This window comes from Oryctolagus cuniculus, chromosome 5 (genome assembly GCF_051225735.1).
Source record: "Oryctolagus cuniculus isolate XC-2025 breed Fujian yellow rabbit chromosome 5, ASM5122573v1, whole genome shotgun sequence".
Taxonomy (NCBI): domain Eukaryota; kingdom Metazoa; phylum Chordata; class Mammalia; order Lagomorpha; family Leporidae; genus Oryctolagus; species Oryctolagus cuniculus.
This window is the reverse complement of record NC_142871.1, coordinates 39,550,463-39,564,983: the sequence shown is the minus strand read 5'-3', so window position 1 is coordinate 39,564,983 and position 14,521 is coordinate 39,550,463. Positions and strand designations below refer to the sequence as shown.

Genomic DNA, 14,521 nt, shown 5'->3' with positions numbered 1-14,521 from the left:
TTAGATTATGGTCAAAGAAAGCACTGGGGATAAGAAATCGGAATTACGAAAATGGTACTCTCAGAATTTTCCTAAGGATTTATTATTACTTGAAAAAGGAAGCATCTCTGACAACTCCAAATACTACATGAGTTTTTAAAATTCAACTAGAATGTTTTCCAAGACATTGTTCATGTTACACAAGACAAAAACCCACAGCCCAAATTTTACATGAATTATTAGATTAGATGCACATTATTCAAAAAAGTCAAATTTATAAGTAGTCTATGTACAGCCAATTTTCATTTTATTTCATCTTTAAATGTTGCTACATCCTATTAACCAGAAATAAAATATGCTATGTGCTTGAATAGTTTTTAGTTGTATATGCCTTTCAGTTTCAATAAATGTAGGAGAGGAATTGATTTTGACTTCTACATAATTTCTTGAGGGTACTTCCTGGACTTTTATATTAGATTCCTTTTTATGATTCTCTAAAACAGAATACCAGCAACCAATAGAGTTATTTAGATAGACACATAGGAAAGAAGGAATGCCGTGTATTTTCTTATAATTCTCACTTTGAAAATAACAAATTTTAAGCTATCACACTGTGTTGCATTATTAAATGTAAATAATAAGAAAGTCTTAGTAATTTTCCTATTATTTCCAACTCTTAAAACAGAGTTGGAAAACAACTGTATTGATCTATTTATTTTAATTATATTATTTTAGCAGTTTATCTTATACATTTCAATAACTTTTTAATAATTTTCATAAAATTTCTCAAAGCACATATTAAATACTTACACAAACTAAAAAATGAAATGAAAATGGAGTCCAACTTTTTGACACAAAGTATGTCTGATTTGGCTGATTAGTTTGACAAAGAGAACATTGGATTTGCTAATGAGATTATAAAGCAGACTTTTTCCATGAATTAAATTTAACAACATTTCTACTTCCCCAATGCCTTCTGAGAATATGATTTGAACAATGTGTCTCTGAGCAAAAACAGATATCAGATCAACTTTGCTAGTACCATTTGGGTACGCTTCCTCAAAAATTAAAGTATGATCCTCTAAAGACTGCTAATGAATCTTTTTACAAATCAGTGCTTTCTAATTCTTTCCTTTTTATAAAATTGAGGGAAGATCTAATTGAATTGTCAGCTAATAAATCAAAAAAGCATTTTTGCATGATAGATTGATGTGATATATTGCATATAATCAGAAAGGATGAAAACAGATGACCATTATGTACAAGTACATTCTTTCATATTCTCCTTTATGTTCTCCTTTATGTTCTATGTGAATTAAAACCTCTTTAGGGATGTTATCCAATACTTCCAACTGGTAGGCTGCCAGAGTTTCCAGGATGTTGAAAGTGACCAAATATTGAAAATAACCGACTCAATAATAATTCAAGAAAAAAGTGAAAAGGGAGATTGTTCTTAAGGGATCAGCTGGAATCCTGTTCCAGGTTAAAGGAATCATGGAACCTTCATGGGAACTGTAGCTCACCGAACTTCCCTGGTGTGATGGTGAGTTGTGTGCATCAGCATAGCTAGGTTACAGCTCCCAGCCATTGTTGTTGTTGTAATGTCCAGTCTAGTTGTTACAGACTTGAGCAAAACAGATCATCCTGCTTATTGTGATAAGCTTCATCCAGTCAGTTGAAGGCCTCAAAGCAAAGACGCAATCCTACCTCAAGGCTGTAGCGTTATCTCATCTGAGTTTCTAGCCAGCCAGTGTGGTCTCCATATTTCAGACTTGCCAGGCCCCTCAAAAGCATGAGCCAATTCTGTAAAATAAATTTCTCCATCTCTCCATCTCCACACTCATATGAACTCTTGCTTCTGTTTCTTGGGAGAACCTAGTCTAATATACCTTGGGAGAGTGCCCTGAGATCCCTGCTCTGTTATAGCTCTCTGTGTTATAGCAACTCAGACATTTTATTGAAATTAGAAGAATTTGAACATGCAGCCTCAAATTCTTAGTCTCTTTCAGTTAGTCACAAGTACAACTACCAAAGTTTTACAGACAGTGGCGGGCAGAGGCTAACGACCAGGATAAACTGTGTAGAGCAAAGTTATTCCGGAGACATCGGGAGATACAGGGTTGGGATAAAATGGTGAACATGAGGAAGAGAGGCCCCAAAGCTTAGCAGGTAAGACAGGCTAATGACTGGTTTGGAACAGACGAAGAATTGGTGCAAAGCACATCAAGCCTTAGTATTAGATGTGCTTGCTGAGTCAATCAATGACAAAGCAATCTTCACTATCTCCAGAAATTTCAGAAATTGTGATATGCATGGGAGATTGCAACGAATCTACAGCTTGGGTGGTCCATAAGTGACGTGACCTGCCTTCCTCACTATGCCCTCCCTAACTTTTTCCAAATGTAATCTGTGTTTCTGAATGACGATGGCTCAGAGGTTGGGCTGAAATTTTTTTTATTGCTACAGATAATCCCCTTATGAATAATTGAGTGTTGACTACACAAGTGACTTGATAGTTTAGCAGTCATCTTCTAATTCTACTTTACAGTTTCTTTGCCTACTTTGGAAGTAGGCACTGGTAAATTAAATTGGACATCCTCACTGTAAATAGGAAAGCCTGGGAAATACATACAGGCATGAAATATTCATGAAGATTCAATTCCCTAGAAATTTATAAGCAGTTCCCACTCCCTGTGTATTATAGAATTGAAATCGCAATTATACAAAGCCAGCTAATATAAGACAGGAAAATGATTCCAGGTAATCACAGTTAGAGTAATAACACAGAAAGCATCACCATGAAATAAAAATCATGAGCATTTGAAATAAATGTGCTTCATGAATAGAAAATCACAGTACAAAACACAAGAGCATAGCAATTGGAAAACTATATTATAATTATATGATTGCAAAAACCACTATTAGCTCAAGTGTACTCTCCCTACACTGACCAGTTCAGGCTGACTTACTTTTTGAAAGATCAAGGGTACTCGAGTTCCTGGAACTTTCCTCTGATCCTGTTCTAACAATACTGTCAATGGAACACCAAAAAGACCAGAATCTGAAACAAGAAAACAGAATTCATTTTAATCAATCTATAAAATATTAATACAAAAATGTTAAACATAAGTTGTCAGACAACTGTCTAGTGAGTGTCTTCTAGGTGGATGACACCAACTAACCATTAGATACACACAGGCCAATGGAAAAATTCTGGCTCTGCCTTAGAGCAGTCTAGCAGGAGAAGAAAACTAGAAAAATGCTACCTGCTTCATAATAGAAACAGAGTGCTATGAGAATGTACAAAATATGCAAATAATTTTCTAATGTAAAGTTTTTGACCAAAAAGCAATATCATTTATCTATTCCATATCAAATTCACATGCAACATCCTACAATACAGAAAAAAAAATATTGGCTTTTTGAGAAATTAGTCAACAGTATATTGTTCTACAAATGTTTCTTTCTGGAAAATACAGTAGATAAATTGTGTTAAAAAGTTTCTAGGTTCATACATTTGAGAATAGCTCCAGAAGAGATGACAGGTAATATTTATAATTTTTCTAAATTATAACCCTGTGACTTGTGTCTGGCATGAGTGTAGCTTCCACCCAGCACCTCTACCCCATCCCTCACACTAAACAGATAATTAGCACAAAAGTGATGAGTGTTTCTTTTATGACACAATCATCTGAGGAAATAAAACACAGAAAAGGGATTACCCTGTGTACGATGAGGGACATTGGACAATGACACTGAATTGAATTGTCATTCAAGACTGTCAGCACCCTGGTAAATAACTTTGAAGTCTGAGGATTCAAAGAAGATGTATTCCCCAGAAATGCTAAGTGTTTAAGAGAAATATCTTGGATGAGACATACATTTAAAAAACAAAAATAGATTCTATCCCACTAACAGTGATCAACTTAATAAGAACAACCTAATATTTCTCTGCTAGAATGCAATTTAAAAATAAAATGTTCTAAGCCACTTAAAAAATCTCGGGCACTAAGTCACAGCTATTTAAATCACTTATCTACGGTATGTCTATGAAAGCTTTGTGATAAGCTTCTAAACAGGTACCTGAATTCTTCATTCCCTGTAATATACTTATGGAAAATCCGAAGGACAATTAAAATCGGAAATTCACCCATGAGGTTTTATAGTAAAATACTCAAAGGAGCTGAGCATAGGATGAGGTCCAGCATGACAAGATGCCATGAAGCGAAGGCACACTTCAGTCCTACAGAGAAATTGTCTCTCAGACTTAGCATCAGGTGAAAACTTGTCTTTGCTAATGTTACCATAGCAACTCAATAATCCTCACCCTTGGTGTCTCTTTAGGAGTTACCTTTAAGATGAACCAAGAGTGCAGAGATTCAGAAACAGCAAATCTCTGTCAGTAGAGAACTATCTGGGTTTCCAAACCAATAAAATCTTAAAGGAAAAAAAAAAAAAATGAAGAGGTGTCTGCTCTTTATCACGTTATAAAAGACAAATTCTGTTGATGTAAAGCAAGTTACTTACAAAAGAAATATTACATGTAATCATGATGAATATAATCTAGTGGCATTATGTGTCACAATGACATTAGTTTCTAGAGGAAAGGATGTTTTTATATAATAGTTCAAAACATAATGTAAATGAAAAAAGGCACAGACTGGTAACTATCCTACACATTTCTTACCTAATGAATAAGCAAAAGCCATCATTCAGGATCAACCATCCTAGAGCCATTTGTTCAAGAGCTGATTTTAGAAATAAATGTGTATATGAAATACATCTTTTAAGATACAGTCATCCCTCAGTATCCATGGGTTGCATCATTTGCAGATTCAACCAACCACAGATGGAAAATGGGGAGAAAATTGAATCTGTACAGAACATACTTTTTTTCCTGTTGTTCCCTAAACAATACAGTATAACAACTACCCACATAGTATTTATATTAGGAATTATAAATATTTAGATATAACTCAAAGCATACAGGTGCTTATGTTATTTGCTTATTCCTCACATCTCGTATAATGCAATTAACAATGTATGGATTTTGGTATCTGTGAGGGTTGTGGGAGAGGGAATGTTCTGGAACAAATTCCTCAATGGCACTGAGGCATGACTGTGGATAGTTTTCAAAGGAGAGAGCATAAGAGTTAAGATTCTCGATTCTGAATTTCCTTTTTATATGAATTATACTTGGTTGTCATTTTTTATATTCTAGGACACTGTATATTTTTATCAAGTTATAAATTTTTTAGGACAATGTTTCAGAATCTAAACTTCAGGTATGTTCAAATATCATATTATTTTCTAGGTGTTCCCCTGCCCTCCAAGAATACCACTAGGAAATCAAATCTGCTCTTACTATTTTAGAAGCAAATATGTTTTTCATTTCAAGATTACCTTTTGTTTTCATCTTCACAGCTTTTTGTTGCTTCAATTCAATACCCAATACATCATAGAGGGCAGTCAGCTCAATTAGCGCTAAATGGCAAACTTTCTTCATATCCTGGGGTGCAAGGTCACCAATCCTTGTGGTCCCTGTTTTATCTTTTGGCAATCTGTAATTCTAAAATAAATACCAGTCATGTAGAAGTGTATAGCATCTAAATCCATTTGTTATGCAAGAAGAAAATTTGTAACATTACAAAGAAATTACACACAGTATAAATGACAATTCATGGTAGAATTTCTACAGTCGGAATGAAGAGCGATCCTATCATGACAATGATCTCTGAAGCTGTGGGGAGGTCCAGAGGCAAGTCTGACAAAGAATGGAACCAGACCAGGCACCAGGAGCACTGAGGCCCTGGTTGAGAGGACAAAGAGACAGTGAGCGCAATGCAAAAAATGACTGCTAGTTAAGGGGCCTTCAAGAATCAAAGAAGTTGGGAAGTCAGGCACATACCATGAGGGAGGAGAAGAAGTGGAAAGGGAGGAGGAACATGACACGATACAAAGATAAAAAGAAGGAAGGGAAAAAGGAAAAGGGACCACGCGTATGTGCTTAGGATGTACCAGGTACCCTTTACATACATTATGTACCAACTCAGACTGGTACAGAGAGGCTGTGGCGCATGGAGGAACAGGGACAGTGGGGATACTGGGTTTGAAATCCCACAGTTGGGGCTGGTACTGTGGCATAGTGGGCTAAGCCTCTGCCTGCAGCACCGGCATTCCATGTGGGTGCCAGTTCGAGTCCCAGCTGCTCCACTTCTCATCCAAATCTCTGCTATGGCCTGGGAAACCAGTGCAAGATGGCCCAAGTGCTTGGGCCCCTGCACCTGTGTGGAAGACCCAGAAGATGCTCCTGGCTCCTGACTTCAGATCAGCACAGCTCTGGCCGTTAGGGGAGTGAATCAGTGGATGGAAGACCCTCTCTCTCCCTCCCTCCTTCTCCCCCTCTACCTCTGTATAACTTCGCCTTTCAAGTAAATAAAATAGATCTTTAAAAAAAAAAAAGAAAGAAAAAAAATCCCAGTCATCTAGCTATTTATTAGCTCTATGACTCCCAGCGATTGCTGAACCTTTCTTTTGGTAAAATGGGCAGAGAGGCTAGGGAGGAACGAAGGGTAGTGAGGAAGGTAGAGGGTACCTTTTCAGAGGGCTGTTTTGAGACAGAAATACCTAGCTTTCCCCCCAGGTACTCTGATGTGGTTGCTGTTACTTCCTGGTTAATACGTTGAAACATGGAGACACTACACATGATCAGGTCAGTAAATAGTACATTGGATTTTTTGCGTCTTATTTGAATACCATCTACAACCCAGTCAACTTCTATTCACGATAAACACCGGAAAACACAAGAGGTAAAAATACAAATTTCTCTAGAATATTTAATGCAAATTTCAGTCCCACTGTATTTAACTACCAAAATAATGCTCATTCTGTAGTAGTTTGATAAAAAAAACCTTGTCATCAAGATTATATCTTTTGGGTTTACCCTTGATTTCCTAATTTAATTGCCAAGGATATTCAACAGAATCCCATTTATTCTGTTTGCCTTGTTGATTTTTGCATGGGATCATTACCAAAACAGTAGTTCAAGAGACACACATATGTCTTAAAGCAAGTCTAGGAACCATCCAGGGTCTCCAATACTCTTTTAAGAAGTCAGAGGTCAGAACTATTTTTAAAAATTAGTAATAAACCAGTACTTTGCCTCCTCCATTTTCCTTTTCTCATGCACATGTTTTGGAATTTTCTGGAAGTAAACAACGATTGCTGAAATAGACTGAATGCAGAAGTTTATATAATAATGTAGCTGACTTCTACTAAAGCTAGACTTTACACAGTTGGTAAATTTAAAACCATGGTATACTTATTTTGTTTTAGAAAATATGACTATTTTCCATGTTCAAAAAGGTATCTTTTATGTTAATTATAACATAGTTACTCGCAATAAATTAATAGTTCTTCAGTTTCTGAATTTTAGTTTCTGATATGGTGCATATCTACAGATATAGCCCATACAACAATAGCTTTTTGACATCCTCACTACTTTTTAAAAGTGCATAAGGGTTGTGAGGCCAAAATCTTTGAGAGCTGATCCCCTAGAGCAATTCCTAAACCCTACAGCTTGTGGTAATTGAGCAGCTAATTCCTTTCAAGCAAATTCAACTCCAAGGGAAAGCCTTCAAGTCTACTCAGAGACAAAAAAGGATGTCTTTCTTAACTTTGTGCGATACATTTTTTTCCCTTAGAGAACATTAAATAAAACAGTAACAGACATCACTGAAGATGGGATCTGAGTGGATCTCCAGCAATGGTGTGCGTGGCTTTCAGGGAGCAGTGTGCACAGGTTATTTGTGAATGTGCAGCCAGACTGCAGGTAGCAAATCTCGTCTCCATCACTTACTTGCTATGTCACCTTTGGTGACTAAAAACACCCTGTGTGCCTCAGCTTCTTTGTCTGTAAAGTGGGAATGACAACTGAACCTACCTAATAAGATTGTACAGAGGCTCAAGTGGCACACTGGATATACTCAGAAAAGGTCCAACATTATTACTATATTTTTTCACATAGCTTTGAAAATAATTTCAACACTCCATGGTTATCTTTTTCTCCTAAATTTTATGGCAAGGTCAGAAAAATAATCATCAGGATGATACTCATATTTGAGAAATGGCTTCACACTATTCTGTATTCACGTTATTTTGCAAAATGCCCAACAGGGGAAGAATTAGCAGGGCATTTCTAAGTGGGGAAACTGAAGCTCAGTAGAGGGTTTGAAGGGGGCACATAGCCAGTGGCATCACAGAGAAACAAACTCAGATCTCCTAAGTTCTAAACAGGGTTACTACTCTGTACTCTGTTGGCCCCATCCACCACAGGAGGCAGAGAGAAATCTAGGTCTGTGGGTGGTGATTTAGCTCTGCAAGGAAAGGAGCCACATCTTAATGACCTCTGTAGCCTTGCCGGATCATAAGCCTGGCACACTTCAGATGCTCCGTCACGGTCCACTGACGAGGCAGACACACAGCCTACAGGGAGAAAAGCAGAGCCTCACCCTCAATCCTCATTGCGGGGCTCCCGGCTTAACATTCCCGTGATTTTCTGAGATTTGTACTGAGATTAACTGACTCGTTTTCTTCTTTTTTTAAAGATTGATTTATGTGAAAGACAGAGTTAGAGAAAGGGAGAGACAGAGAGAGATCTTCCACCTGCTGGTTTCCTCCCCAGCTGGCTGCAACTGCCAGCGTTGGGCGAGGCTGAAGCCAGGAGCTTCTTCTGGGTCTCCCACATGGGTGGCAGAGGCCCAAACATTTGGGCCAACTTCTGCTGCTTTCCGAGGCACATTAGCAGGGAGCCGGATTGGAAGTGGAGCAGCCAGGACACAAACTGGCGTCCATATGGGATGCCAGTGACACAGGCGGCGGCTTTTCCCGCTATGCCATACCACCAGCCTGCAACTGATTCTTTTTAAAAATACTCTTTTTCGGAGAGAGCTCTCCAATCTACAAGTTCACTCTCCCAAAACCTACAACAGCCAGGGCTGAGCCCAGGAGGAAGCCAGGACCCTAGAACTCAATCCGAGTCCCTTTCATGGGAGGCGGGATTTGAACCATCATCTGCTGCTTCCCAGAGTACACACAGGAAGCTGCAGTGGACAGAAGAGCCTGGATCAAAACCCGGGCACTCCGACAGGGAGCGCAAGGGTCCCAAGTGTGATCTTCACCACATCGCCAAACTTCTGCCCCAATGCTCAATTTTAAAATCACACAAAACTAGTCACATGTTTCTCATGCTTTGCCCTACATTTTTGCTAAAGGCTTCGCTTTCTGAAGGGCTGAACCAACCATATATACCAACCACTTACATATTTTTTTAAAAAAGAAATCCTACATGTTTCATCAGCATCAGTTGCTTTTGGTCTAATAAGCCAACACATGTAACACAATTATTTAAAGCACTTCCCAAGGTAAATGTTTAGAGAAACCTGAAATACTATTAGTTCAAACATTTGATTTACCTAGCAGTATATGTCATGAGCTTATTTATTTATTTATTCCAACATTGTGCTTAATGAAGGAGTTAGTTCTTTACCCCAATGTTTAATTCATAGCAGCAGCTTTAAATATTTATGAAGTTTCCTGTCGTTTTTGTTTAGTTAATCGACTGGATGGTTCGGTTCTTTGGCTAAGAGAAGGCAGTAGAATTTCACAAGAGAAATATTCTTCATGCTTTGAAAAAATGAGTTTAAAGGAAAGAATGAAATAAAATTTTTCAAAAAACTGTAAGGTCATTGGTTGCCCTGTGCTACATTACTTGGTAGCACTCCCTGACTGCGACTCTATTTTGCCAGTTGAGCTACCCCAGGCCCCTGAGGCACCTTATCAGCAATCATCAACTCCGCTTTGCTGATCAAATCACTCCAGCTCCAATTTGGAAAGCAATAGAAAAGCTTCAAAAGCTCAATCACTGAAGACACGTCCTGGCGTGCCATGTCCTCTCATTTATACAAAAAATAAGGACAATAATTTAACCTCAAATTATTTAGAGATCATTTGATAAGTAAATTACAAAGCAAAATTTCTGAGATATGTACACATAATATGTAGGCTGTTAAATTCTCAAACTAAAATATAGTAAAGGTGATAAAATTCAATCTCCAATTTTTTTTTGAAGATTTATTTATCTATTTGAAAGTCAGAGTTACAGAGAAGGAAAGGAAGAGGGTGAGAGAGACAGACAGAGATCTTCCATCTGCTGGTTCATTCCCCAAATGGCTGTAATGGCCAGAGCTGGGCCGGGCAGAAGCCAGGAGTCAGGAGGTTCGTTTGGGTCTCCCCCGTGGGTGGCAGGGACCTAAGCACTTGAGTCATTCTCTGCTGCTCTCCCCAACCATTAGCAGGAAAGTGGAGCAGCTGGGACTGGAATCGCGCCCATAGGGGATGCTGGTGCCGCAGGCGGTGGCCTTTCCCGCTATGCCACAGTGCCGGCCCCTAAACTCTAAACTTAAGAAGAGAAATTTGAATCGACTCTAAGAGATCATAAAGAATTAACAAATACTGATCAGTGCTTACAAAAAGGGAAGTTAAGAGAGTCAACGTATGACACAGGGCTCTGTTTATTTACAGAAGCAGGAAAGCAAAAAAATGCAACTTCAGGTTTTTATCTGCTGAGACACCTGACTCAGAGTGGCGCACATAAATATTCACAGTCAACCACACTGAGGACTTGCGGAATGTTGACAACATGTCCGTGTTTTCTAGAACACATGGGATTTTAATAAATGGTTGTAGAGATGACAGATGTAGATATGCACACACAAATACATGGGATGATTAGGGAAAACATCTACCTGATAATTTTAAAAAGGTGAGTGCATGCATTTTATATAATTTAAGTTTGCCATCAGGAAAGACTTAGCTATTGAGTTACCTTCTGAAGGATTTGTTGAGGTTTCCTTGGCAAATACAGAACACAGGGACAGAAATGAAGAGTTCATTTTGAGCAGGGGCATGGCATGAACTTCATCAGAAAGGCGGATCTGCCCAAATCAGCTTGTTAAACAGAACGAAACAGGAGAGGAAGGGCTCTTTTGAAACATCTGAAGTGACGATTAAATGTATTTTATCCCATTGTTTAAATTACAAACTTAAAAATCAAGCAAGTTTGCATTTTGTTTAGATTCCATTGCCTATGTCCATTGAAAACTTGCCATCTACAGAGATGAAGATGTCACTTTGAAAACAGTTTTCTTAAGGACTGTCCAGGAGGGGCTGGCATTGTGGCCCAGTGGGTTAAGTGGCCACCTGCAACACCAGCTTCCCATATGGGCAACAGTTCCTGTCCTGGCTACTCCACCTTTTTTTTTTTTTTTTTTAACATTTATTTTATGTATTTGAAAGGCAGAATTAGAGACAGAAAGAGGGAGAGACACAGAGAGAAAGAATCTTCCATTATCTGGTTCACTTCCCAGATGGACGCATTTTGGAAGGGCTGGGCCAGGCCAAAGCCAGGAGCCAGGAGCGAGGCGCTTCATCCGGGTCTTCTACATGGGTGTAGCAACACAGAAACTTGGGCCATCTTCCACTGCTTTACCAGGTGCATTAGTAGGAACCTGGATCAGAAGTGGGGCACACAGGATGCACACCAACACCCATATCAGCTTAACTCAGTACATCACAGCACAGGCCCTTACTCCACTTCTCATCCAGCTCCCAGCTAATTAATGTGCCTGGGAAAAGCAGTGGAAGATGGCCTAACTGCTTAGGCCCTGACACACATGTCAAAGTCCCAGAAGAAACTCCTGGCTTTAGTCCTGCCCATCTCCAGCCATTGCAACCCACCTCTCTCTAACTCTGCCTTTCAAATAATAAATCATATATATATGTATATATATATGGACAGTCTGGGAATGTGGATCATCATCGCGGGCCAAGTTTTGCAGACTTTTCACTTCCTCCACTAGGTATAAAAACAGATCCTTAAAAAATATATGAAAAAGCCTGGAAACAACCCAAATGCCCATCACTGGGGGAATGATTAAATAAATCATGACACAGCCTCACCACACAATACAGTTATCTAAAAAAGGAATGAGAGGCTTGGGGCTTGGTGTTGTGTGGTGCAGTGAATTAAATCTTCACTTGGAGCACCCACATCTGATATCAGAATGCTAGTTTCCAGGCCACTGTGCACTTCCCATGCAGCATTCCTGCTAATGCATCCTGGGAGACAGCAAAGGACGACTCAAGTGCTTGGGCTTCTGACTGTACCTGGGAGACCCAGCCCTGGCTGTTGTGGGCATTTGGAAAGTGAACAAGAGGATAGAAGGTCTCTCTTGCAATTTCTCCCTCTGCTCTGCTTTTCAAGTAAGATGAAAATAAACATTAAAAAAATAAAAAGGAGTGAGAAATATGTTTATAGGATGATATCCAGAGTACACTGCTAACTCAAAAAACAAAGAAAATTAACATGGGGGAAAAAGGTGTATATGGAGGCTACCCAGAGGATGAACCATATGGATTTTATAGGATAAAACTAAACTTTAAATATATCCTACTGTTATATTTGACTTTTGGATCATATAAATATTTTGGAAACTTACAAATGTCAAGAAAAGCAATTGCTGAAAAATGAAAATAAAATGAGGGAAATGAACTCAACCATGTATGTAGTTGGTAGTTTAATCATACAGAGAATAATCCACCTGAAGCATGGTAATTTTTACTGTACAAAATCTCTGTAAGGATATTCCACCAAGGACATGAAACAAAACAAGTTTAAACCACTTGCTAATACAAGTAATCATATTGTTGATGATGGTGTTAGCATTGTTATTCTGAGAGAATTGTGCATTAATGGAGGATAAGTCAAACAAATAATTTTGTGATATCTTAAGTGTACCCATCCAGATTTCCTAAGAGTCACAGTTCTAACCATGAAAAGAAAAAAAAGAAATAGATGTACTTCTGTCCCCAGAACAGGTATGAAATTAATGACCAACTCAGAAATGAACACTGTTAGTATCCCAGCAACACAAAAGTATTTTTCTACTTTCTTGCAGAAATAGACAATTTTAGATCTGGAGCAGAAAATATATCAGGCAAATGTGGGAAATTTTGGCTAAGGTTACGTTAAATATGTATAAATCCATGTGTTCAGAAGCTATTTTTTGAGAATTCATGATTACAGCCCTGGTCTCTTCTGTTGAAGAACAGTGGTGTTTTTTTTTTTTTTCTTCATACTATCTGTTGAACTCTTTTACTTAGTGTAGGGTTAACTACATGATCATTAAGTAAACTGAAAATAGACTTTGTAAAAATTAAGAGTGGGAACCTGAGAGGGAGGAGGAGGAAGAGTTGGAGTGTTGGGGGGAAGTACCACCATGTTCCTAAATCTGTATATGAAATACAAGAAACTTGTATAACAAATAAACTTAAAAATAAAAAGAAGCCATTTTTACCAAGTGTACACAAACATTAATTTGTTATTGATAAAAATGCTAGAAACTAAAATATATTTAAAACTAGTATAAATGGAGAAAAGTAAGCATTCTGAGAAAGCTTTTCTTAAAGACATATATAAATTACTAAATGAAAAAAGAGAAGACTATGTTTGAACACTGCAATTCTTTAGCTATTAATAAATTAATGGATCCAGGTACTGATGAGCAGCAACTGCTAATTTCAACAAAAAAAGGGAAGCAATCAGGTACTTGATGTGTCTCCCGATAGGGAACACACGGTCACAGACTGGTCTCTGAAGTACTTTTTTACAAAAAACAGAACCAGAATCTGCTACATGTAGAGTCAACCAGTTTATAGGAAACAGAAGTTCCCAACACACCACAGCGAGACAAAGGAAGAAGGTAGAGCAATAGTAGCAGGTGGGGAGGAAGAAAGAAGTGGGGGGGTGGGGGGGTTGGAGAGCAATGAAAACAATCTAAAAGACACATCAATAAATTCTTATATGTGGATCTTAATTGGATCCTGACTCAAACTGTGTTAAAAAAAAAAAAACTCATGAAATCTCTCCTACAATTGGAAAGTTGAACACTGGATATTTGACATGAAAAACTGGTAGCATTTCTTAAGGTACAAGCATGGCAGCATAGACATATGTTTCAAAGCCTCCTGTTATCTTTTCCCAATATAAATATTTATGGATGATAATATATAATTCAGAGATGTGTTTCAAAATAACACAGAGTAGCAAACTGAATGGGGATATAGACAGGTTAGGACCGGCCATGGGTTAATGATCAGTGTGGATGTGCTAAGTATTTGGGGGCTCATTCTATTATTCCTTAGATGCATGGAATTCTTTAAAATAAAAGTTCTTTTAAAAAGTGTAAGACTTTCAGTAGCAAAGAGAACACTCAGAATACAGAGCTTAGATTCTAAATATAATTTGTTACTTCCAAGGAACCAGCAGTTCCTGAAGACATGGATGCTTTCAATTCTGAGAGCAGAAAATCAGCAGGGGAGCCTGGAACATCTTGTGCTAGAAAGCAAAGAAGTAACAGACTGATGAGGTCATGGATAAATGGCCCAGGAACCAACCCTTGATGGGGAGACTGATGACCAAATG

At 38.2% G+C, this 14,521-nt stretch overlaps 1 protein-coding gene across 4 annotated transcripts in view; it reads right to left on the bottom strand.

Annotated features, from left to right (window-relative positions):
* ARHGAP18 (Rho GTPase activating protein 18) overlaps positions 1–14,521 on the bottom strand; it is a 189,736-nt gene that overhangs the window by 37,607 nt on the left and 137,608 nt on the right. For all 4 annotated transcript variants that reach the window (XM_070073608.2, XM_002714727.6, XM_089332696.1 and 1 more), the window contains exons 6-7: positions 5,383–5,548; positions 2,949–3,040 (exon numbers count right to left, since the gene is read on the bottom strand). In XM_070073608.2, the coding sequence (XP_069929709.1) occupies positions 2,949–3,040; positions 5,383–5,548 (258 nt within the window). The remainder of the gene's footprint in view (positions 1–2,948; positions 3,041–5,382; positions 5,549–14,521) is intronic.